Raw genomic sequence first — 27,324 nt, forward strand, 5'->3', positions numbered from 1 at the left:
ATGTCAGTGGCCGCTTACTGTATATTTTGCTATAGACAAATAGGAACTTCTGGTCCAGCCACAAAAACACACCTGCCATGGAATGATATCAGTAAGTACAGTTCTATATGTATTAATCTGAGGTGTTAATAAAAAGGAAAAATCTGTGTTGGTATGACGCCATCCATAATTAAATGATACAAAAGATCTAAATCCCTGAATACTTTGTGATCAAAAGCTTTTATTTGCCTAAAGTGGATATCTGCTTCTGACTTTGCTTTGCATAGCGATATGTAAAATGACACCAGCAGATTATCTGGGATTAGAGCACGAGATGAGGGTGTCCCGTCCCCCCCCAGATGCAATCTCATTAAACTATCTTAAACTCCGTTTTGTATCTGATTTTTTTTTTAACCTCTAGAGCCATGAAACAATTACATGCATAAAATTTGAATAAAGTGTTTCTATTGTTTCTTCCTCCTTATTTACTGATATTAGTTCTGCAGTCTTCCCTGCTTAGTCTCTGCTTTCTTTGGTGCCTTCTGTATAGAATGACAATTCTTATGATTCCGAAGTTTATTTTTGAGCATTAAACGATAGGATATTTCCTCTTCTGCTCTACAGGAAGCATTGCATTTTTTTGCCTTTTCAACCTTCTCTGTCAGTTATTTCTTCAACATGTAGCTGCCCCTTCTCTGCATGCCAAAATTCTTATGGTCTCGCAAAGACAGAACCTGGTGGCGGTGGTTGTGGGGCAAATCTCCCAATTCATGCTGAGGAAAAGGAATTATTCATGATAGGTGAGATGTGTTCCATTGGGTTTGCTGCTACTGGTAATACTAGAGTTTCTCTGTGTTGAGATCCTTACATCCAGATAATCAGCTCAACTTTGTCCAGAAAAAATAGCTCAAATCTGACAGGAGTCCTTAGACTCAGAAGAGAAATTATTGCAAGTGGCATGTATTTATTCAGCTATTTGCTTTATAAATTAGACTCAATGGAATTATTTTGAAAATATTTTTTCTTAGGGAGTTTCTGCAGGACTTTTCAAAGAACATACGTAGTCCTGTATGTATTCATATACATTGAAGAAATATGCACGCTGTGTAAGAAAAAGTTAACTCCTTAAAATGATCTGGAGTTCCAAATGAATGCTAGTGATGCAGGCAGAGAAAGTTTACTGTTGATTCCTGCAGCTGAGCAATGAGTGTAATTGATAGGTAGCAATACTCAAAGTAAATAGCGCTGGCAGGATACATGTTTTATCATCTTGCTTAGGAGAGCTGGAAGTTCTAATCAAGTAATGTTTTCTCTGTTTGTAAATTTAGGTAATGATTTCCTGAAAGCCAGAGAGCAATAGAAAAATTTAAAAAAGCTTACTCTTAATGGCTGAAATTCTTACCGTCTGGTAATCAGATGTTGTGTTTATATTGAGGTGATGCACACAACTTTGTTTGACATGCATTTTTCATTTTTTCAAGGAAAAATTGCAAAGGTAACTGGATCGCTTATACTAGGGTAAGTTGTAACTGACAAGCATATACGTAACTTATGTATACAGTTAAAATATTAATTCATGTATCTTTCAAAAAATGTGACAATACTAGGGGACCTGAAAACATGGTAGAATACAGTTTTGAAGTGTATTTTCTGATAGTTATTACCTCTTTTAAGTATTTTAGAGTCTTTTCTCTACTTTGCTACATCAAAATAATCTGCAGACTATTATATATTTGGTAAAATCTGGATGATTGATACCAAAATGATTGTTAACGTATTTTTGCTATCATAATTTTTTTAATTAATATTCATATGCAGTTTTCTTTTATTTAAAGAGGTTTTGTATTCATTACATATGAAGTCCTGTCCTTAAAGAAGTTACTGCAAATCGATACTCAAGCTATACATCAAGAAAAACTTAAATCCTACGTATATGTACGTACAACTTCTCTAAATCCAAGTGACTATCAAGGTAAGATGCATAATTATTTGGATTCTAAAAATAGAATTTTAAGAGAACAGAATGTTTCTGGAAGTCACCCTTACATAAGGAAAGATATACTTCCTGAGATCTGTTACAAAAATAATATTCTTCACAATGTCACCAAATTTATTTTAAGCTGGTGGCTGTTTTTTTTAAGGTAGTTCTATACATATAGTTCTCTATATATGAGACAATTCTGTCTATGTATGTGTGTGTGTGTATATATATTTCATGTATATATCATAGAATACCAGGTTGGAAGGGACCTCAAGGATCATCTGGTCCAACCTTTCTTAGCAAAAGCACGGTCTAGACAAGATGGCCCAGCACCCTGTCTAGCCAAATCGTAAAAGTGTCCAATGTTGGGGAATCCACCACTGCCCTGGGGAGATTATTCCAATGGCTGATTGTTCTCATTGTGAAAAATTTTCTTCTTGTGTCCAATTGGTATCTTCCCAGGAGTCATTTGTACCCACTACCCCTTGTCTTTTCCATGTGACTACTTGTAAAAAGGGGGTCTCCATCTTCTTTGTAGCCACCCTTTAAATACTAGAACATGGTGATAAGGTCTGCCCTAAGCCTTCTTTTCTCAAGGCTGAACAAACCCGGTTCTCTCAGCCTTTCCTCATATGGCAGGCTTCCCGGTCCTTTGATCATCCTTGTGTTCTTTCTCTGGACTCTCTCCAGCCTGTCCACATCTTTTTCGCATAGCGGGGACCAAAACTGAACACAATATTCCAGGTGTGGCCTGACAAGTGTCGAGTAGAGTGGGATAATGACTTCTTTATCTCTGCTGGTGATGCCCTTGTTGATGCAACCCAGCCTCCTTTTGGCTTTCTTTGCAGCAGCACACTGTTCACTCATACTGAGCTTGTCCACCAGGACCCCCAGGTCCCTTTCCACAGAGCTGCTCCCCAGCCGGGTAGATCCCAGCCTGTGCTGCACTCCTGGATTATGTTTTCTCGGGTGCAAGACCTTAATTGCCATTTGCCTTTGTGTATATACATACGTATATATATATGAAAAATAATGTAATAGAGCTGTCTTTCAGACTTCCAGTAATCTAAAAAAACTCTCATAGGGATCACATACCGAGCCAGAAACGAAATCCATAAAGCTGTGAGGAAAATTCTAGAAACAGAAGCTAAAATTTTCCGGAGACCTTTTAATGGTAGGTATTGAAAGCATGGATTTATCTATGATTACTATTTTTGAATAGTAAAACATAAGCCTTTTAGAAAGCAAAATAATTTTTCTTACAAGCTTAACATGTTCTTTTGTCGTTGAAACGGTGGTAATATTACTATAATTTTCAGTATTAATACAGAATAGGAGTATCTTTTCTATGTATTAAAACCATTCCTTTTCTTAAAGTAAATGAAAGTGATGGTTAAGAAGAGATTTGAGATTTTTTTTTTTTTCCCCCTGTGTCAGAAGAGATTTGAAGTTTAAGATACCAGTTTTGTGTACAAAAGGTGTTTGGGGGACAAAATTCTTTCAAAATTTCATTTTAGAAAAGTATGTTATGCTTTCATCAGAATTGCCAATATTAACTGAAAGCAGCGTGGTCTTTTTGTAATAGTGTTTCGCTGCTTTTTAGAGTAATTCAAAATAAGAATTTCAATTTATATAAAAACTGTGCTCCTGAGGCATACTATCTGTTCTCATTTAACTATCTGTTAAATGATTATAACAATATGTACCTCCACTGTGGTACATATGAAATGAAATTAATTGTTCAAGGTCAGAACCTCAAGAGTTGCTAATCATTTCCAGCTCCTGCTGGAAGCTGGCAATTCTGGTTGGTAAGTGCCAGCCAGGGGTGTGTGTGTGTAACATATACAGGAGATATCAACTTTGTGCCACTAAAACAAATAAAAACCATCCTGTTAATTTAAGGATTAACATTTTACTACTGCCGTTCTGTCATTGTTTATTGTAGTAATTCAATATTAAAACATCACACTCTAAATTACTGTTAACAACTAATATTCAAATATTAAAAGAATTTTTTTTAAACTCAGTGAATAGAAATGTGACTGTTAAAATGCTCATTAATAATAACTTGGCTTTTATTTGTTTTCTGGTAAAAGAACAATTCAGTACATTTGATGGAGAAGATCATGAATGTGCCTTGTGGCTCCTCTTAAAGAGAAGTCAGTCAGAAGACAAAGAGGTCCGACTGCAGGCTGTACAAGACCTAGCAAACAACAGTTACTGGCATGGTAATGTATGCTGATGTAGCCTTATTCATCCCAGAAATGTGACAAAGTCTCAGTTAGCTGTTGCAAGTCTGCTACCAACATAAAAAAGGCTAGTAGCTGCAAGGAGTGTAAATACGCTCTGAAATTTGGTCTAAAATGTGGGGGGTTTATTTACATTTCAAGTAATTCTTCTTTCCAAATACTCTGATACAGAGTGTGTATCTGCAGTGCAGGCCTCTCTCTGTTTCCCCACCAGAGCATCGCAGCCACTGCCGTGGTGTGGGAGAGTACACTGCAGTTCATGTTCATTAGTTCCTTAGTTTTTCTGTTGGAACTGCTAATAAGGTCGCTAGTTCTGGCAGTGATTTTTATAAGGCTCTGTAGGGGAGTGGGTTTAAGACTATGGTTCAGTTAATAAAAATTGGTTAGGAGCTAATAGGTAGTAATGACAAACTAGAGGTAGAGGACTTGTATGTGCAAGCATTAGTGTAAGTCATTTTCCATCCTAGTTATTATTATTTGGTAGTAATAAGTCCTCCCTGTTCCTCTAGCAGTGAATATCCTTGAAACCCCAAGTAAAGGGGGAGTGGGGTGTATATGTGTGTCCTCCTCCTCCCTCCATCACTAGTCCGTATAAACTAGGTGACACTCTAATCTTGACTCATTATTCTGGTAATCCAGTCAGTTGAGGACCTTTCACTCTTCCAGTGCAACTCCACACCATGGGATTTATCTCGTTTCAGATTGCCTCTATAAAATTCTAATTAATCACCCCAAGCAGTTTACATCAAATGTTTTCAAACACAGCTTTTTGAAAGCTAGGCTGTACCAAAACTGAAGCTATGTGTACTAATTTATTATAACCATCTCGTGTTCGTAGGAGAATACTGTTAGCAGGTGATCTCAGTGCACAAGATGGCCAGTACCTGGGAATCTAGTTGCTTTTAGTTATCTCCTTTTCTCTGTAGTGCTCATTGCTGTAGTATTTGGATGTTTTGCAAACACTGATTATTCTTGCCAACTACCTTATGAGGGAAATGGATTTTTTTTTTAACCTGATATTCCAAAACTGAGTCCAAGGAAGACTGAAAACATGTGCTAACTTTTCACAGCCAGGACCAAATTGTTCAGCATACCTGTTATCATAAATACAGTATTCTGCTTGTCCAAAGCACTGCTTCAGTGACTTCAATTTGCAGCTGTAAGTGATCTGCACCAAAGAAAAAAGATGGTCGATCTGTGACTGTTTGTGAAAAGTATTTTAGATGGCTTGTCAGTTTTGTTGTAGAATTGTATAACGGTAACAAGGATAGAAACTAATTTTTATAGAATAAGTATTGATCCACCTTATATTTTCTTTTCCTTCAGTTTGCCACTTAATTTCAGTATGTAATTTTCCATTTCTCCAGCATAAAACAGGTAGGTTTTGGAAAGGAACAGTAGTTACTGTTTAAGTCTGGTTTCCCTTCAGTAGGGTATCTGAAAGTCTTGTCTTGTATCTTCAGTAAGGAAGGGCTACTTAAAACTGTGCTTTGGTGCTATCTTGCCTTTTCTGAGGTCACCTGATTTTGTGACTTTAACAATTTTATTGAAACATAGCTTTTGTATCATTTAAAATTAGATGTCTGTGTCTTGGCAGCATTTGGATTTAAGGCTCTGGTTTTTAATACTGTATGCAGAAAAAAACATGCATATGCCTTTCAAATTTTAACTCAAGCCCAGGGGAATAAGCTTGGGTTTGTAGTCCTTGTAATCCTTTCACAGTGGCAATACTGAATGTTTGCTTTTGCTTGTGTTCAACTTATATCTGAGGACCTTTATCAAACTGGTCTATAACGAACAATTAGTGCCCAGGAGTCTTCAGTTCAGTGTAGTGCTGGTCTAACAACTGCAATATTTGTCTTTTGGAATTTGTGATTACAAAATCAGAGCTTATTTATGTAGATTGCAGAGAGGCGGTTCTGTTTTCAAGTATATTAACAAAGTAGATCAGAAACTACGTTTAAAACCAAATGAAATATTTAAGGTTAGTTTCAACCCTAACACTGAAGTTCTTGTACTACAGATTATCAGTATGGTACAGTTGCCCAAACCTGTGATCAAAGGACTGCTATAGGTTTGGCTCGATCCAAAGATATCGACCTTCGCTTTTTCCTGCCTCCGCCACCATTGCCAAAAATAAAGAGTGTAAGTAAATGAAAAGTAGGTGTTAGATGACTTTTGCTTGCTTTGTTTTTAGTGCTTTCTTTGTTATATGTAACTATACTAAAGTGGAGTTCTTCTAAAGTAACTAACGAGTAGTAAAATCAAAACCCAAGTACAAAACTATAATACAGTGATATACCCCTGGGGTATATCTGCATTAGTGAAGGCATGATGGAAAGGAGTAAGGATGCGGGTTTGATCAATTACTGTTCTCAGACTGTATGCCCACATTACACACTTACTAGCAGTGAAGTTTGAGCCAGTTACCAGTCTGATGCACACACTGCCTGTCTGTACCTAATAGGCAATGTAAAGCAGTCTTATATTAAGTCATCCTAGATTGCCTTGTTGATACTGACAGAATCCTATGCACAGAGAGCACTCCTGGAGGACTTTTCATCCTCACTGCTAGTGTGGTGCTCTAGATAGAGTTCTGGCATGCAGCTTTAACCTTGATTATGTAAGTAGGGAAACCATTTTAGGTGCACCATGTGACTCCCAAGTGCAGATGCAATGGAGGTTTGCTGCCTGGAAAAATTCCTCCAGCACATTGAATCACTAATGCAGACATACTGCCTTTCACCAAAAATTCTGCTGTCTTCTCCTTTTGACATCTTAATCTACTTATGTGTGACTTCAGAAGTTACAGAAAGTGTTTGGAGATGAGCTTTAGTGTTATTCTAATAACTAAGTTTTATTTAACTTCAATTATCACAGTACTCGTTAGATTTAATTGAATAGTATTCCAACAGAAAATTCAGTAAGTATGATTTTAGCTGCTGAAATGCATTGTACCTCAATACAGTAACTGAGAATTAATCAGATGAGCAAATATGTAACATCTGGAACAGCTTTAAGTAATCTGTCTTAAATTCCCAAATGCCTCCTGAGGTTCTGAGGTTGAGACGTGGCTCTTCCCCATTCTCTTTACTTGCAATAAGATCTACCAGCCTTGTTTTCTTTATGCCTAGCCCTGCTGTAGGCCCACCTCTTCATTGCCAGCTTTTGGGTACCAACAAATCCGTATTGGATAGATCTGACCTTGTTTTGTTTTTCTGTCAATTAGTAAGTATATCTATATGATGGTTTGATCAATCATGTCATCATATCAGCTTCTTCCATAAACAGAATTGGCACACAAAGCATAATATAGGAGGTCTTTTGTAATGCTAATAGAATGAAAGCTGGCAAAGGTCCCTGACGGAGAATACCTGTACATCTTAGCCAACAAAACTCTGAAAACCAGCTTTGATTGGTAGCGATATTCTCAGTTCTTGCTTTCTTATCTTTGTAACATTACGTGATAGTGGATCTGTACCTGTCAGGCCTGAAGTAGTAGGTTATACTAGTATATGGTTCTGTATATACTTTATTTTTACAGCAGTATGATTGCGAGGTGATTGAAGCTAAGAGTTCCCAATCTGCTGCTTAGGAAGTTGAAGCAAATCATTGTGGCAGCAAGTGTTGCTCTGCACATCAGATATGTCTGCATCTCTGATTGTAGCAAGGATTAGAGTAACTGCAAGTTCTATGACTGGGCAAATAAAATTACTTTGTTGAATCTGTTTTTCTGTCACCTACCCTGCATTATTAAATGAACATATATATGAATATTTTGAAGATAAAATATTAAAAGAAATGTTGTCTGTATTTTTTATTAGTAATTTATACATTCATTTTAACAGAGCAGCACCAAAATTGCTGTGTAGTTAAGGGTGAACTTTTAAGCTTCCTGTCAAGAGGAACTGTTTTTTCTTTTGCCCTTCTGGACCTATTAGAATAAGGATACCAAAGTGTGAAGTTCAAAGCTTACTTTTCATCACTCAGTTGGTGGTTTTAGAATTATCAGTTTCCAAAGTCTTTACAGGTGTAACTATTAAACTGAAATTGCAGAGCACTCAAGTCCAGGGTTCGTATTTTATGGCCTTATTAATGTGGCTGATTCCATTATTTCAGATCTTTCTTTTCTCTGTGTTTTGCTTCATGCTTTGAACAGAACTAAAAGCTATTTGTGCTTACTTCTCACAGGATTATGCCATAGAAGATGAACTTCGCTTGTTGTTAGTATCTTTACCTCAGACTGGGCTTGATCCATGCGTCCAGTACTTCACATCTCTTGCTTTACGTGAAAGTAGTCAGACTCTTGCTGCACAAAGGGTGAGTTCCCACCTGCAGAATAGAACTATTTGGATTCTTTGTTCCTGCAGAGCTCAAAGATACAAACCTATTTCCATATTTTTGAGCATTATAAGGGGAAGAGAAATACAGAGACTTTGTGACCCTACAACATAAGTAAAATCTCTTCTACATACAGTCTGTCTGCTTGAAAGCTTATTTATCTTTCCCAGCTGTACTAGTTGGTCTAGAGAAAGATTTTATCTTTACTTACAAGCCTTCCTATAAAGCAGATATTTCAACATTTTGTCCAGAACATTTCCTTCCCCTTGCAGTGCTCATAAAATGATTTTTTCGCATTTCGTCTTACCGTTGTTTGACTGTTCTTTCACTGCTGAGATGATTAAACCTCTGTTAAGTCTTACTAGCAAACTGGTAAGTTGTTAGCACACCTTAAATAGTAAACTCTGTTATATCACATGGAAGTGCCTCCCTGTAACAGGTTACTGGTGCCAAAACCGGAATTGGAATAGTCTAGTGGTCTGTTTGGGCCTGGAAACTAGGAATTCTTCAACTCTGTCCAACAACTTCCTAAGTGGCTTTAGGAACGTCGTTTAAAGTGCAGTTATTGCTTAAAAATAATAATTGTAATGCCAGTGTCATCCACTACCTCTTGTGCATTTTATTTTTTTTGTTAAAAAGTTGTGGCTTTTTAAATTGGTGATTATTGTATTTTACAAAAAATAATAATAAAAATTACTCATATTTTAATAATGATGCCTGGCAGGCTTTATTTAGAGATTTCAGAGTGCAATAACTCTTTCCTATGACACAGTTATGTGTTATATTTTTACACTGTGACTCCTTTATTGTTTTCACAGCCAGAGCTCTTGCTACAAAGGGAGCTTTGGTAGGACACCACACATGGATGCATTTTGATAATCACGCTGTTCTAGAAAACTGTTCTTTATTGAGGTTTTGCTGGTCTTCCTACTGCATGATTGAGAGGGACTGGTCTTCGGAGACTATGCTAAGTGCTGAAGACCTTTTTTCCTCCTCTTCACATTTTTGCAACTATGGAAGTCTAGATGCAGTCTGATTCTTGCTTTTTTTTATGCTTAAGCAAATGATCTTAAAAGAAGACATTCAGTCTTCTGAATGAAATGAAAATAAAAATGAAAATGAAAATCCTACATTTTCTGCCTTTAACAGATGTTTTGAAGTTAATAGACTATGGAGACTACTGACTGAAAATCTATTTAATATTTTCAGTTAAAAATAGTAGATATTTTTATGGTGTACTGTTGTGTAATTTGTAATCTTGAAAAATGCATGCATGCTGTGCACTTTTTATAGCAATTTTGATAGATCATTACATGCTTAACATTTTAGATTAGAAATGCTTATTTTATATAGCTATTTGGAATGTGGTATAATTTTACAGATTCTCATTTCAGGGAGGCTTATGGTGTTTTGGAGGAAATGGACTTCCATATTGTGAGACATTGAGTAAAATCCCTTCAGAGACAGTGGAACTCTTTTGCTTGCAAGCTTTAGTACAGCATTCTAAGGTAACTTGTCCTTTAAACTATAACTGAAAAGTTGTATTTATAAACATTCCTTTCTAATGCTTTCTCATATATTGGGAAGGAGTAGCCATTTCCTTGTCTCCTACCCCTCACCCCTTCTGTAAGGATGCTCAGACAACTGAGACTGATGTGAATTGGAAGGCGGCATAACAAAGTCATTTTTTCTTATGGGAAGTGTATGTAAGTTCTGTTACTAATTGTTTCTAATTAGCCTATATAAATTCCCCTGTAGTATACCTGTATATATCTTTCAAGAAGTAAAAGGGCAGCTCTGACACAGAAAAGCAGGAGAGAATGCCTGAAGTCCAGATGGCTTTAACAAGCCTATTCTGGGTAGGGCTACCTCCCACTGGCACTCAAAGTCATTGGAGATAGATTTCATGAGGAAAACAGTGTTTCCACTCTACAGCTTCTCAGTAAGCAAGATACTGATGATGTGAAATTCTCAGTGCAAAGTGTGTATGGATTTGTGTGAGTTGGTGTACATCAGTTCAGAACGCTTACAAACGGTCTCTTCTTATGGCTCTTAATCTAACTCTAGTGCCAGGTTTCCAGAAAGCAAAGTAGCCTCATGAATCCGCTCTAATCAGAAGCCAGAACAGAATGCAAACCTTGGCTCTTCACAAAGGTCCCTTCTTTAAGGGTCACTGTCTTTGGGCAGGATATTGCACAGCATGCAACTGATACAGTGCATTCCCAGGACCAGTCTGTTCTTTGCAGACACAGATGAAGAGTGTGGAAGATTTTGTGTAACAATGATTCTTCTTGATTCCTATTGCTGCACTCTTCAGTGTGCACTTAATTGTTCAGAAGCCTAGAACACTGAGAAACAGCGTTGAGAATACCAAATTGTTATCAGTAGTAGGGATGGATAAAGTGCAGTTTGCCAGTATTCCTTTCACATCTTCCATATACATAGAAATTCTGACTTAGTCTAGAATTTGTTATATTCTGTTGTGACTGTACTCATTCCAAATGTGTGTCTGTCTTTGTTGAAAGCCACAGACTTGACGACATCAGCAATTCCATAACTACCACACATTTTTAAGCACTGTAGACATGTTCAAGTCATAAGCATTTGGCCAATATCAGTAGTTGACACTACAACTAATTAGTGCATATTCATCTGCTTGGACTACAATCTGTTGTTGCCCTTAAGATCAATAACGATAGCAGTACTGTTTGGAGCGTAGAAATACCTTTGCATCTCAAAGAGAAGGGTTTATAATGATTGCAGTTTAGGTGAACAGGAAGACAAGTAGCTCTGGTTGAGACAGTGCTTTAACAAATGCAGACAATTGTCCTGTTCAGACTCTTGAACCTCAGTTGAAATTTGATTACACCGAGTGGAGAGCAATCTTATCTCCCTCAGATGTGGAGGAGAGTAGAGTGATGGTACTTAGCATCTTTCAGGTTGTCAATCCATAGAAATCATGCATTTAGCATATTAAAATATTTACTTCCTCTTCAATTATGGCATAATAAATTCTAGATTAATAAGAATTTCTATGTAATAAGGGCTCTGCATCATTATCGGCTCCTTAAAATTCCCTAATATGTGAATTAACAGCATCTCAAAACTTTTTGCAGAACATCTACTTATTGCCATTGTATTTACTGTGTAATGGTAGGTTTCTTCTCACTGTGATAAAATCGAAGCTAAAGGAGGCCTTCAGCTACTACAGAGGATATACCAGCAACGTAAAGATTCAGCCAAAATACAAAGGAACATAATTCGCATTATTGGAAATATGGCTTTGGATGAACATCTTCATTCATCCATAGTACGTGCAGGTAAAAGGAAAGCAAGTGCAAGCAGTCTGAATGTCAAGATTTCTACTCTAAAATTTTCAGAGCATACAATGCTTTTGTAAAATGCAACGGACCATGGCAGTGGTGGGTTTTTTATATTTGGGGGGTGGGGAGGTGTTACTGTTGTGGGGCTTTTTTAATACAAAAAATATAGACAGTTTAGATGGTGTTGATTAAAAACTCCTGTATGCTGTCTAGTCAATATATGTCAGTGCTACAGAGGTGCTCCAAGTCTGATGGATGGTGAAAATTTGGATTTGGTTGATGTTTGATTGACATTACTGGCAAAAAATCTTTTGAGTTTCCTACTCTTACAGATCATCTACCTTGTAGATTAATTTTTTTTTTATTGATTGTGTTTTAGTCTTGTAAAGGAACAGACCAGCTTGCAGTCCTTACCTTTTAGAATAAAGTGAAACATGCCTTCCTGCCCTCCCTTGTTTCATGTTAGGCTAGTAACTTCTGCTAAGCTTTGCTCTGATGCCCCTTTTTTTAATACCCCCTAAATATCATAATGAAATTATTCCTTCTAGTTCTGTACCAAATAAATAATTCCCAATGTTTTATTAGGAAAGAAATAAAAAGAAAAATAGAAAATATCAATATGCCCTTGTATACGTCCGAGCTGGTGTCTCCCTCTTAAACACAGTGTGCATTTTTAATCTCCCTGTTGCAAAAAGGAGAAGTAGCAAAGGCACAGGCAAAGACCGTGAGGGTGATTAAAAATTTGGAATGGCTGTGGTAGAAAGAACAAATAACTAGACTGAGACACTTAGTATGAAAAAAGCAACTGAAGGAGAATATGATGGAGATTTATAAAATCCTCACTGGCGTAGAGAAGGTAAAGAGGGAATGGGCACCTGCTGTTTCTCATAATGCAAGACCAAAGGTTCTTGTAAATTAAATTATCAAAAGGCAGAACAAAGAAATATATTTTTTTCTATACAATGCATGACCAAACTAAATCTTGCCACAAAACATTGTGATTGTTGAAGACTTACAAAGCTTCAAAAAGTGATTAGACAGATTCATGGAAAGAAAAATCCATAAACCTCTACACACAGAAGCCAAGTTGATTGCAGAAAACCGAGAGGGTATAGTGGAGAATCAGGACTATATACTTGCCATTTTATTGCTCCATTCTTTTATTGTTCCGCAACTTCCATTACTGCTCACTTTTGGAGAAAGACAGCTGGACTACAAAGGCCTTTGATCTGAGCTCTAGCACCATTTTCCATTCTTGTGATGACTGTTAAAACCATACATGTAGAGGAAGAGATCGTAACAGAAGAGTCAGCAGCTCCCTGGGGCAGAGCTCTCGGTACAAACGGAATTTTAGACAGTGAACCGGACTCCAGAGATGAGCAGTTGGATACTGCTGGTCAAGAGTTGATAAGACTTCTCTTTTGTTGCTGGATGATGCATAAGAAGAAAGAACCTCTAAGGCTCTTTTCTTTTGCGAAAACTTCTGGCACAGAAGAGGAAGAAAAGCAATGAGGCACTGTGTAGTAGCTATGATGGGGTGTCTGGGGGCAGAAGGATTCTGAACACTATTTTTGACCCTTCATCTTGGCTCATTTAAGAGAAATGCAAAACCAGAGACCTTGCTAGTTTTAAGCAGACTAGCTTGGCAGTTTTTCATTGTATTTGGAGAACTGAAAATAGATTTTTAGATAGTGTTCTTCTTAAGGAGAACTTGCACAGTGGTCAATACCTATTCTGTTTAGAAATGTAATTTAAACATATAATTCTTTTTTAAAAAAATTTTTTTTTACAGTTCTCAAAGGTACTTGCATTGAAACAAAACTCACATCAATTCATTTTTTTTCCTAATTCCTCAGTGAACTAACTATCTTGAATTAGCAACGTACTGGCTATCCTAATAACAACGTACTGTGCATGATTTTGAAACTGCTCATTAAGTAAATTGTTTCTTCTTTTTCAAATCAGCATCCATTTGAAAATCTCTCTTCAAAGTCTTCCCAGGTTTTATTTATGAACTTGACTTTAATGTAATTGTGATTTGTAGACGACTCTTGCTAGCAGCAACAACGTTTATCGGGATTTTAAAGAAATATATGTGTCTGTGTGTGTATAAAAGGAAGTCCTTTGCATTTTTCAGTAGTCTATGACCATCCCCATCCATGGCTAAGAAACTATATTTACATCTTAGGTAAAGTATTATAAAGTGTCTGTTTTTTCTTGAGGTAGCTGTGACTTAATGTTATTGAGGAATGTATTCAAAGGTTTCCTTCATTAATTCTCTTGGAATTAATCTATCTTTAGAATAGCGAGAACATTTTAATTCCTTAAATGGTTTTTCACACCCTGGATTTTAAAATTAGAAATGGTTGTACTCTCACAGCAAGCATCAATTTTACCACCTGCCATTATTCCTGTGGTATGTCTTTCTTATGCTTTAAGCTTCATTTTCTCTCTGGGACATTTCTTTGTCTTTCTTGCACCTTACCTGCAAAAAGAGGCTTGAGTTCTGTTCTCTCTCTGACAACTGCACTGACCTTTCCATTTCTTCTGAGAAGGAGTTCTCCTTCAGATCATAAGCTGAACAGTAGGAAAATACATTGCCTCCTCACCACTCTGGATTTTTGCGTTTTGGAGGTTCCACTTATCTAGCATTGGCTTTCCTGCAGTAAAGAGAGTGGATCGAAATAATTTGTTTTGATGTTACCATTGTTAAGTTTTAACATCTATTTTCACAAGTATGCTTTGAAGGATGATGTTTCTGAATTCTTTTGTTTGGATGATGTTTCTAATTAGTTAACCTGCGGCTTTATTTTTTCAATGTAGGTTGGGTTTCTGTACTTGCTGAAGTAATGAAATCCCCACATGTCATTCAGTCTTCTCATGCATCCAGAGCTTTGGCTAATCTAGACAGGGACACAGTGAAAGAAAAGTATCCAGATGGTGTTTATGTCTTGCATCCACAATATCGTAGCAGGTAAAGCAGAAGGAGATATTGTATGTGCTGTACTTTGAGTTACTTGTTATACTGTTCGGGTACAAAACTTTGGAAGAGTTGACATCAGAGTGCTGCTGTACTCATGTCACCTGCTCCTCCTGTTCTTTGGTGAGTTGAGAGGACTGAGTTTAGATTCCCAAATAGGAGAACAACAGAAGTGATGGGAGCAGTCCATAGCCATGAAAGGAGTACTATTGTACTGCATGGAAAAATCCAAACACAAACCATGAGATGAATTATTGCTTTGCATGCATTGCAACTATTTAACCTTTGCCCTGGCTGTCTTGGGATACAGTGCCTTGTAATTACTCTGTTGGCAGCAGCACATGTTGGCCTAAGATGCAATAAATTTACAGCTTCAGCTTCTTTTAATAGTGAGCATGTATCTGGAATGAAGCAGTCTCCAACGTGGTATGTCACTTAGTAGCAACTATTCCCTGCGTTACTGGCGTTAGTCAGGTTACAGTGAAGATCTAATTTGATGATAAAACTGGAACTATCAAGCTGCATTAACAGTAGCTGGAGAGAATGGTGTTTTTCATTATAGAAAAATACGACTTGAGGTCGTATTTATATCTCTCTCTTCTGGGTGGATCCCTGTTTTTTGTCTTGATCTGAGTATCCTCTTTGAAATATCATGAAATGTCATGAAACGTTGTCCATAAGATAAGAAATCACATATAGTGTTAAAAATAGCATTTTGGCCTCCCTTAGGTTAAAAGTTCTGTGTAAATTTAATTTGCTAAAAGAATATGTACCATGCGTCTCTTAAATTCCCTTTCCTGTATCAGTCAGCCCATCAGAGCAGACATCCTTTTTGTTCACGGTCTTCTGGGAGCAGCATTTAAAACCTGGCGACAGCAAGACATTGACCGGCATTTGGATAAAAAGGCTTCAGAAGGGGAACAGGACTATAGTCAGTGCTGGCCAAAGGTAAAAAGACAATAACATTTTTCACATGTGGCTGCTGTTTTCTCATTAATGAGAGCTGTCCAGAGGATCTAGAATTACACTGTCTAGCAGTTGTCTATTTTGAATCAAATGACCTGTAAACTGTTCTACAAGTAGCGCTTTTCAAGTTCCTGCTATGTTTTTGTTAGCAAGCTGAAATTTTGAACAGGTTGTTCTTGCAAAGGAAAATCCCTAAATTTAATGCTCTCACTATCATTCTCCTGCCAGTGAAAGAGGAGGCAATGGCTACTTTCCTCATGCTCTTTTTTTTTTTTTTGATGGGATGTTATTGCTGAGAAAAGGGTACATAAAATTACATTTTAAATTAACTATCCTTTCTTACATAGGTGTCTGAGTACCTCAGTTTTTGCAGATTGCTACTTAAATGTTGTTGGTAAATAAGTAATTACTGCTTCAAGCAACTCACATTGGTATAACCACCAAAGTACCTCTGTAAAAGTTAAACTGAGCAGTCCTGTTGGTAATCTTAGTAATTCTTGTTTCACCCAGGAGAGGGAGCCAGGAATGCACGAGTGAGTACTCCATCTCCATCCTTTACCTACTTTGTGGCTGGGGAACAGGCTAGAGTTTGCCAGCATGTAATAAAAGAATAATAGTCTAGGTATAAGATGTATTTGGGGATTAACTGAAGAGCAGAAATCTTGCTTGATATTGTCCCCATAGTAATATCTTTGCTCCATTGCTGATAAATTGCTTGCAAGTGTTTAAGTACTTCAATTATAAGCTCCTTTTGGTTTTGCTTTTCTTTAATTTAGACATGGCTGGCTTCAGACTGTCCTGCCCTTAGAATCATATCTGTGGAATATGACACCCATTTGAGTGACTGGAAAGCAAAATGTCCTGTTGAGGCTCACAGGTAACGAATATATTGTCTGCAGTTTGGAGCGGAGGCAAGAGGGAGACCTGTAAAGCTGATCCTTGGGATCACCTAGTGTGAAACGGTGAATTTAACTTCTCCTGTTGCATTTGAAAATCAAGTTTGGAAAAACATTAGGTACATTCATGGTATGCTTGAGCTTTTTAGCCTCATGGATAACTACTTGTGGCAACTTCTTAAATTCTTACAGTCTGTTCTGCTTCATGTTTAGGGGAGACACTAAATTATGCTATTAGTTGATGTAAATATAACATCAATTTTGTATCTTAAGGAGAATATTTCTTAAACTTAATGACCCAATAATGCTTCATAAGCGCAGCAAAAAAAATCACTGTACTATGACTTTATACTCACGATAAAATGAAGTATATAATTTTGTTCAAGAAGTGTTAATCCCTGGACAGAGATTCGTATAGGTCTTCAATAGATAAAATACAGCAACTGTATCTGGTTTGGTCAGATAGTGTAATTGCCCTTGTCAGAGGAATTGTGTTTTTACTGACCATGAACCAGGTAGGTCAGAGGAAGATGCTACCTCCAAACATGATCCTTCTGAAAAATAAAAACACTTTGAGCCTGTAAAGGTTATTTGGCTTGAATGGATTTTAGGCTTAATAATTGAGTTCAGTGATCTTTAAATCAGATTCTAATCTGACTCCTTCAAACACTTATGCAGATACTTAAGCATGTAACTAGTACTGTAGATTCAACTTGTGTACTTCAGTGAAGGCATGTGCATGACTGCTCACAGGTTAAGAATCTGAAAATTGATTATGTTTTGTGTAGGGGAGAAAAAAAATTCAGCATGCGTATAATAGGCTGGGAACTTGGTACTTGTTCATTCCCCCCTCCCTACGGATATACGAAGGATCAATGCAGTTACTGCATTAAAGAAAGCATGTAAGCAGGGGGGGAAAAAAGGAAGACATGGCTGTTAATATGGCAATCTGAAATTAGGCAGAACAATGACAGTAAAAAACATGTAGGTGATTACCTCTACAAGGTCCAAAGAAGGCTGGACCTTGTAGAGGGACCTTGTACCTTGTTTTGCATCCAAAGAAGGGCAACGAAGCTGGTGAAGGGTGTAGAGCACAAGTCTTCTGAGGAGCGTCTGAGGGAACTGGGGTTGTTTAGCCTGGAGAAAAGGAGGCTGAGGGGAGACCTCATTGCTCTCTACAACTACCTGAAAGGAGGCTGTAGCGAGGTGGGTGTCGGTCTCTTCTCCCAAGTAACGAGCAATAGGACAAGAGGAAACGGCCTCAAGTTGCACCAGGGGAGGTTTAGATTGGACATGAGGAAAAAATTCTTCACCAAAAGGTTTGTCAAGCATTGGACCAGGCTGCCCAGGGAAGTGGTTGAGTCGCCATCCCTGGAGGTATTTAAAAGACGTGTAGATGTGGTGCTGAGGGACATGGTTTAGTGGTGGACTTGGCAGTGCTAGGTTTATGGTTGGACTTGATGATCCTAAAGGTCTTTTCCAACCTAAATGATTCTATGATTCTAAGAGAACTTTTTTCCTGTGTCCATCTGGAGTAAGTATAATAGATGAAAATTTGAAAAAGAAATAAACATAGATTTCTTTATTTATTTTAAGATAATGTCTTTTTCATTACAAAATGGAAAATTACATTACCTGCTATTTATGGTTACCCAAGCATAGTATTTGATTATTTTATAATTTGATATGGTTAATAAAAAATGAAAGATATTAAAGATATTTTTAACTAGCAGTAACAAAGATGTAGCAGTAGAATCACAACCTTATGATTGCTCTAAGTGTATAGGCTCATTGAAAAGTGAATTTTTATGTCTCTCAGCTATCCTAAAGCCTATTGTTCAGCTGAAAAGACACATTTGATTATCCTTTTCATGTGTGTTATAAGAGCAATTTCTAGTGAGAATGCTGAGAACCAATAGAGATGAAGTGAATTACTTTGCACAGTGGTTGCCCCAATATCCTGATGTTTTCATTATCTAAGGGTCTATGTTTGATTCTTGTTATGCTGCCAGGAGTAACAATGTTGCACTTTCAAGCTTGGACTGGGAATTGGCATTGGTTTTGTTTTGTTTGTTCCAGATTCATTTTCAAACTCTAACATGTAGCTCACCCTTTCCAGAGCTCAGTCTCTTCACTTATAAAGTGGAGATTATTGTGCTTTTATACTACTCCAGTACAAAGCATTTGGAGATTATTGTCTGGAAAGTATAAGAGACATTATCTGTGATTTTTTTTTTTTTTTAATGTATTGGTTGATCATGCACTTAGTTATTAAGTTCCTGTACATTGCTCCACATTTTGAGCATTGTTTAGCAAAGTACGTTTTCTTCAGACATTAGGTATATTCTTGTTTCAGGGAATAAAGTTCATTATGCATTGACGATGCTTTCATAAAAAAACATAATTTTGTTACAATATATAAATGAAACTATCTAAAACTCCATAAAGAGATTTGTCGAACTAAAGCTAAAGGAAATGAGTGAAATTAAATGGTGAGTGAAATTAAAATAAAACTTTCTAGCAAGATCAGGAAACTGAATTTAGCTCAATTCCTTTTGTCCTTGTGAAGCCAACCTTACAAAAGTTTCTGGCATTTTTCAATGTAGCAACAATAATTAAGTAATTAATGTTTTATGTACCTAATTCACTTTCATAAATGTGCAGCGCTGAAAATTCATTCTGTTTTAACATCGCCTTTTAACCTATCATGCTTCATCATGCTTGTGGTTTTTTTTCTTTGCAGGAAGTCTATTGCTTACAGGAGCAATGAGCTTCTTGACAAGCTCAGAGCTGCTGGGATTGGAGACAGACCTCTGGTGTGGGTATCACATAGCATGGGTGGTAAGCACATTGCCTGCTTGGTATAAAGTATTTTTTGCTGTTATATTTCAGAATAAGCTGTTAACCAAATTCAGTCTGAAATGCAATTATTCAGAATAGTTTATCTACAAAATTTGCAAAGACCTAAAAATGGGAAATAGATTTCTACTTTCTTAATGCATTATATTCAGTAGCATATACATTTTGAAAGGATTTTTATTGCTGTTTGGTTTTACTGTGTTGATTTAAAAACACAAAATCAATGAGTTGAAATTCATGTAAATGGAATCCAGAGGCAAAATTTTCTCCATGATCAGGCATATAGTGAATGTCATTAGCAACACTTAAAGCAAACCAAAATTGGATCTGCATCATTCACTGACATTGTATTTTAATGCCTCCTCAGGTTTGGTTTGGTTTTTTTCAACTTAATCTTACATATTTGACAAACTAAGGACTAATCAACTGAGGCAAGAATATGGTTAGTTGTTTCATGGATAATATAGCACGATCATTATTTTCACAGTGGTTTAAATCCCTGCATTAATTTAGTTTCTGTTGCCAGGTCTTCTAGTCAAAAAGATGCTGGTGGATGCTTCCAAGAATCCAGAAATGGATAAAATTGTAAACAACACCAGAGGAATCATATTTTATAGCGTACCTCACCATGGTTCCCAGCTGGCTGAATATTCTATAAATGCCAGATATCTTCTCTTTCCGTCTGTGGAGGTTAAAGAACTCAGCAAGGGTATGCTCACTTTGCTACCATTTAACAGCGGGGATCTATGCTAATCTGTTCGTGATGCTTTTTCTTTTTATCATGCTGTCAGAAAAAGCTGGATAAAAACAGCAAACCCCCTTATGTTTTGGGTTGTGTGTTGAATTACTGTAAGTAACTCTGAGTAGCTTTCATTTGATTGCAGAGGCGAGGGGGGAAAAAAGGGAGTCAGAACAAGTTTATAGAAGAGTAGTTTGGGCCATTTAGCAACGTAGTAACTCAACATGTGCTGGACTTTAGACTCTTATTTTCCAAACAAATTCCATGCTATGCAGAGATAAACAATTGTTGCATATGATAGCTGGAAAAAGGGATTACAAAGTAAGTGATACTCCTTTTACTGGTGTATTAATTCTTCCAAAACATCTCTTTAGGAATGCGGTCTTGCCAGACAAATGCTATAATCTTATGTTCAAGATAACAATGCAAAAATTATGTTGCTCTTTCTCAGATTCTCCTGCCCTTAAAGAGCTGAATGATGACTTCCTGTCTTTTGCCAAAGATAAGAAATTTTCAGTGCTGAGTTTTGCAGAAACCTTACCAACACACATAGGCAGCATGATAAAACTGCATGTCGTGCCTCTGGAATCGGCAAGTAAGTCAAATAGCCATTTAATTTAATTAATTTTTTATATATTCACGTAAGCATCGATAATGAGGAAGGATTATAAATGCTCTGGTAGAAAGACCTAGAAAAATACATCTGTTATGTTGTGGGGGTTTGGGTTTTTTAAAAAAACTTTTGGCTGAGTTTAAACTACAGTCTCCCTGCTGAGATCAGAGGCAGCTACATTTATATCTTAGAGTAGCAATTGTTGGGTTTGATTTTTCTAAATGCGTGTAACACTTGCTTACTGAAAAAAGCAGGGTAGACCCTGGTCCAATGTTACATTGTTGTAGTCCTTTCCTTTGTAATTATGAGTAACTGTTGTTTATCCTTGTATAGGTAGGCTGAATAGTGTTTCAGAAGCTCCCGCAAATTTGAGCTATTTCCTCCTTTAAAACATAAGAAAGAAAATTAGTAAACTGCTAATGGAAGGAAAAAGTCACAAAGCTGTCTTTCAGTGTTAAGAATCCTTTATCTTCCATATCTCAGGTACTCAAGCAATAGTGTTTGCCTCTTAAAGTTCCCTCCATCTTTTTGCCTTTTGTAGGAGAAGGGAAAACCAGACAGTTCTTTTTCTTATTTTGTTTATGGGTATTCAACTTAGAATTGTTTTAAGTCTGATATTTTCAGGTTTTCCCTGAGCAAAACCCTCTTCTGCACTGCCTGAGGTACCTGTAAGGCCTTGAACAGAAACTATTGCTTTGTTGGGTTTTAGATCAGGCTTTCCACCAGCTAAATCCACTAGGTTAGATGCAAGGTTAGTTGCTCTGAAAAAGGTGGACTATACAACCCTGTCTTCCTGAGTCAGTATTTAGCAGTATTTTTTCAGTATGTCTTCTCAAGAAGCAATTGTTTGCGAAAATGTTGCTGATGCAATTTTATTGGCGAGGGCTGAATTTTGTTTATTTTGTATTTTTTATTATTTTGTTTTTTGTTTATTTTTCTTAAATAAAATTAAAGAGGGCTGGATAACAAAGTGCGCAAATAAGCACTGTGCACTTTTAATTTTGTAGCATGTTTCTCCTCTTCTAGAGATGCAACGCAATGCAGCACGTGAGCTCTCGAAAGCTTTCAAGAGAGTACATGACAGTTCAGTGGCACGCCACTCTTTTTGTGCAAAACCCAGGCTGACAGGCAGTACACTCGCTGTTTCTTACATGCATGCTTGGGCACATGAAAGCAAACTTCATCCTGCTCTGGTGTAATTTTACATGGTTAAAGTTACAGAGTTCCAAGCAAAATGGAGGATTTCTCAGGAGGTTGAGTGAATGGGTAATAAACTGGAATGTGGCAGTCACAGCATCCTAACTGGAAAGTTCCCTAGTAGTGATAGCTGTCACGAAACAATAAATGCTGTAGTGTGCCCCAAAATCAGTAGCTGAAAATGGAATACTTGTATTCTACAATTAAGCAATGTAAATTTTTCATTTCTCTGGAAATGCGTGTAGTGATTTGTGGCATATTTCAGGTTCATTCTAGTCCCATTTTTAATCTACACATCAAAGTATTTTATAAGGAATATGGGCAATTAGTGGTGATCAGAATCTGAATATCCTGGATTAAGCCCTATCCCTGTTCATGTCAATGCTTAAACTTCAGTCAGGACTTCGCTGTCAGTCAGGTGCTGGTAAATGAAGTTTTGATTCTTCAAAGTTGTCTGTATGGAGAAACATACATTTGTGCATTCCCAATAAAGATAGTAGAACTCTGACCTAATGGCTTACCAGTGTGGGGTTTGTAGCAATGTGTAGCTCTATCTGATTATAACGGTGTGTATTGATGCTTTTAGCACATTAAAAAATGGTGAATACAAAACAGTTAAACTGAAGGCAGGAGAAGTTGATTTTGAGAGAGAAATTGCTGATGCAAGATGTGCTTTTCAGTCTAGGTGATCTTACGAACTTTTTGGTAGTTTTTTTCTTTTTTTTTTTTTTTCCTCTCCCAGAGTTAGGAATTGGAGACCTTATTCCAGTGGATGTTAATCATCTAAATATTTGTAAGCCAAAGAAGAAGGATGCTTTCCTATACCAACGTACATTGAAGTTCATTCAGGATGTTTTAGCCCAAGAACTTGGAGACTGAGTTTTTGCCAGCCTTGGCTGCTTATTTCCTCTATTTGGTGTAACACAGTAAGTTCTTCCCCTGACGGGGGATCTGCAGAACTACAAAGATGCTATGTCAATAGTATCTGCTGCTAAAATAATTTTCAGTACATCTCCAACTTAGACACCTCTCCAACTTATTTCTAAAATATATTCAAAACAAATACAAACTGAAGTCCTATAAACTTGGCAAAAAGAAAATGTGTGTTGGCGTAGAGTAACCATGATCTGTCAACAAAATGTGTGTAAATTCTTCAGCAATTTGGCTGGGAGGGGATGGGGATTTGATGGAAGACAGGTTTCACTTAGTCTCCAGATATCCCTCTGGAGCAAAACAGCTAGACTGTGGAGAGTGCCCAGGATATCTTCTTTCAGCGCAAAAAAAAAAAGCTTGCTCTGGAGGTAGGTGGTCTCATTAAGGTAAATATACACCTGGGACTAAAGTCTTATTGAGAGGATCAGAAACAATTAACTGAGGTGGTTACTTGTTGTGTCAAAGGGGAGAAGCAGCATGTGGCTGCCTCAAAGCTTTGGTTTTCTGTCCATGTCAAGTAGTCTGACTGGAACCTGAAGAAATTTGTCCAAGTGAATGAAGGTAGCGTTTTGGGCTAGTGGCCCAGTTCCAGGAGTTTTTGTAATTTGCCTTTTCATTTAATAGACCACCCAGATTTGTCAGCAAATACGGCATCTGTTTTCTGCGTGAGAAAGAGAGAGGTTGGTAGGTTGTCTTGCATAGACAACTGTGGTTGTTTTAATCTGTTTGTGTAAATGAAAACAAAACAATAGAATTGTTCACCCTCTTGTACATTTGTCTCTTAGCAACTTGTGAGGTTGCTTTCTTTAGGGCAGTGTGTATCTGGTCAGACTCAGGGCGTTTCTGTGCTTGTTCACATGGAAGATACAGAACGGAGCTCTTCTGCTTTACTCTTGGGACATGCCGAGAAGATGGTACATTCAAATCCCCGGCTCATGTTACTCATTTAGAAACTCTTTCTTTAGCTGATTTAAACAAGAGCATTGAAAATGCTCACGTGGAGTAAGACAAATGTAGGCCGTGACAAAAAAGCTGATGCTTAGAGTTTGGAGCTCAGGTAGAGAAAAAGTAAAGCAGGAAAAAATTCAGGTGATCATAAGGTCCCACTGGAAATGCAGAAGATCCCAGATGTTTTGGTTTCTTGAAGCCCAAGTATATTTATTGGTGTAGATACAGAGAAAAACAGCAGTGTTGTCTTATTTGAGTTTATGTTTATGTTAAGGATACCTTAACAGTACTGGTGAGAAATAAGTATTTTTAGAAAAAAAAAAGGCAGTGCTCAGCCACTTTTTTAAAGTCTTAAATAGTTTGCAATGTAGTGAAAAGCAGCCTAGTCTAACTGTGGTCTCTTTCCTTCCTTTCTTTCCGCCCCCAACCCCTCTGAAAACAAACATAGGCTGTGATTAGGCTATACTGCCCTAGCTGACCATTTGCTAAATAAGGCCTGTACCGATGACAGGCTTAAGACGTCTCTTAGCATCACTTCTGTGAGAGGGATCTAATATCACTGGCCTTAAAGTTATGGCTATGAAAGCTACCAAAGAGGTGGGGTGCGCTTCGCAGTTCTGCATGGGCTTGGTGCGGGCGCCGGCGGCCGCTGCAGTCCTGCCAGGTCCTGAGGCCACCTCAGCTGTTCCCGCTTGAGAGCGTTCCAGCCCAGGAGGACACTACATCTGAAAATGCACTTCTGGAAGTTGAGCCTTGACCTGCTAGAGCTGCAAAGTAAAACTCACGAGAGTAGTACAGAGAACGTACAGCACTACACTAGCAAAAAGAGCATTTTTTCCCCCTAACCGAGATGTAGGTAAGAACACTGCAGGGCAGTATTTCAGGTAGGAAATGTAACAGAACTCGTTAAGAGGTTTATCCTTTTTACATTCTGAAGTTTAAACCACAGTGTAAATATACTAGAACACTTTGTAATCACAAAGTAGAGGGTATGTGGAATTCATTGTGAATAGACAAGACTTATATAACTGAATGCATGTTTAGCGTGACAAATCTTGTATTGATTTTAATAGACGACTTTGGCTTACAGGGATTCAGATCAATTACATTACACATTAATCTCAGTAAATGCATCTATGTTTTGTTACTGTAACTCTTGAGGCAACTTTCTCCTTTTTTTGTAACTGTATGTATATATGTGTAACTTTTAAAACTAATATTTTGAGGGGGGATTGTTGGGTTTGGGTTTTTTTGGAATATAGTAATGAAATGTGTTTTTAAAAATGTATTAGACATGCCACAAAATGTATTAAAGGTGAATGCTCTGGATCATGTTCACTTTTGCTAAAGACCTGCATTATTTTTAGTGATTGTCTCACGCTGGAAGAATGTGAGGTGCTTAGGGACATGGTTTAGTGGGCACGGTGGTGTTGGGTTGACGGTTGGACTCGATGATCTTAGAGGACTTTTCCAACCTTAATGATTCTATGATTCTATGAATGTAATGTTTACCCTTCATCTTCTGCAAGAGGCATAGTACTGGGGGGTGCAGCCGGTCATCAGTTTTGCCCAGCAGCAGTTTTTCAGTTGTGCTTTTGGATTTTGCAGAAGTGCCTCCTAAACCATGTACAGACATTGGTTCGAGGGCCAGAGGGTCTGTTGCGTAGCATTCATGTCTGCTTCCCATTAGAAACGTATGCTTTCGTGCTTCCCTGGTGTCACATTAATTCAGAATGGTGCCTTTACGTACATTCTTAGGTCTCAAACTATGCCCTTAATCCCATCTAGCTGGGAACCCAGCTGCAGATGTGGCTAGCAGGTATGTGTGAATTGTCTGAGAAGATGGTATTTCGTCTGCAGTGTGGCATCCGAGACTGAAATAGTAAGACAGGAAGGGAGGGCTGATAGGAATTTGTCAATCCTCCTGCACTTGTTGTTCAGCACTCTTGTGTAACTGTATTGGTATTTCTAGTAGCAACAGTCATGAAGTTTTTAATTGCTGTGAGTACAGTAGTGCAAACTGGTTTTCACTGTGATTTGTGCTCCATGGTGCCAGGCAGAGCAGCTAGCTAGAAAGGAGAAATTTTCCATCTGGAGAAAGTGTCAATTCTGGACAAAAAGGAAAAAGCAAAAATGTTGTTTTGTCAGAGTGGAAATTCTAAACAATACTTTGGGTTTGGTTCTCTTTCTTTTTGTTTGTTTCAGTGGTCACCCACCTAAAAAAGCTAAATTGGGCAGTTGCTATACCAAGGAGAACCGCTTACCCACCCCAAACACAAATGCAGCTGAACAACCAAGGTGCCTGCAGCAACTTAAAGTTGCTGTACTACAGGGTCCTGGGCAAGCTCACGTGGCGTTAGTCTCTTGCCAAAGTCTCACATTAAATAAGCACACAGACGCTTATATACTTGCATCTGGTGAATCATTCATGCCTGGCTTCACAGCCAGTGTCAACAGTTTTAAGATTTCCAAGTGCTGGATTCACAACATGAAAAATGTCACGGGATAGCCGCTCCCTGCCACCCATTATAGGGCCCTCAAGACTGATAGCTATCACTGGTTTCCACTGGTAATGTCCTAGTGAGAACGGGCAGCAGAGCTGAGGACAGAGCCGTGCTGTGGGTTCCCTAGTTGTGGACGCCAGCTAAGGATGGTTCAGGTTACTTAGCCTCTTTTCACATTGTGGTGGGGCCAGGCTTAACCCTGAATGAGAAGGAAAGAATCGCCACCTCCTGCAGTCTGAGTTTTCTGTGGTGGTTTCCCAAATGCAGAGCAAGTCTGGCCCTGCTTAGCTTCTCCTGAGCATTAAAACCAGAACTCAGGTTACAGGCACCTGCCTCTGAAAAAGCACTAGCCCGGGGTGTTGGGCACCAGTGGGGAAGGTAATGTATCAAGGCGGGAGATTCCTCATTCTTTGCTGTAACCCTTTCAGCTGGGCTGTCCGTTGCTTTCCCGTGAGTTGCTGCGATTGAACAGTATGTGCTGTCGCTGATGGTATAAACCAGCTAGCTGCAGGGATTCGTACTTTAGTGGGCAGCTTGCCACATACATAGACAAAACGCTAAAGGCTACGTACCTCTCTTATTCAAGGAGAGTAATAAGATTTTATTTGACTTGTATAAATCCACTTTAATTGGCTTTCCCGCTGACACTTTCATTAACATGTAAATTAGCTGTCCTAGAGCTGTTAATTATCTTTGCAGAAAATGCTGGATATGGTCATATAACGTACTCTTTCTTTTTTACTGCTCTTCATGTTTTATACTGAAACATGCCCATAAACATTCACTGTATTATTTTTTTTAGAAGGAGGACGAAGA

The 27,324-nt window shown here is 37.8% G+C and overlaps 1 protein-coding gene across 1 annotated transcript; it reads left to right on the top strand.

The window, feature by feature from the left end:
• On the top strand, window positions 1-25,218 carry SERAC1 (serine active site containing 1). The gene is made up of 16 exons (XM_009319117.1): window positions 1-91; window positions 1,461-1,497; window positions 1,815-1,951; window positions 3,045-3,134; window positions 4,057-4,188; window positions 6,233-6,354; window positions 8,401-8,529; window positions 9,945-10,058; window positions 11,708-11,870; window positions 14,697-14,847; window positions 15,660-15,801; window positions 16,596-16,696; window positions 19,459-19,556; window positions 20,101-20,283; window positions 20,765-20,908; window positions 22,866-25,218. The coding sequence occupies exons 1-16, from the start codon at window positions 1-3 to the stop codon at window positions 23,000-23,002; spliced, it is 1,971 nt and encodes a 656-aa protein (XP_009317392.1). The 3' UTR covers window positions 23,003-25,218.
• The last annotated feature ends 2,106 nt before the right edge of the window (window positions 25,219-27,324 follow it).

Source organism: Pygoscelis adeliae, unplaced genomic scaffold (assembly GCF_000699105.1).
Source record: "Pygoscelis adeliae isolate BGI_AS28 unplaced genomic scaffold, ASM69910v1 Scaffold172, whole genome shotgun sequence".
NCBI classification, from domain to species: domain Eukaryota; kingdom Metazoa; phylum Chordata; class Aves; order Sphenisciformes; family Spheniscidae; genus Pygoscelis; species Pygoscelis adeliae.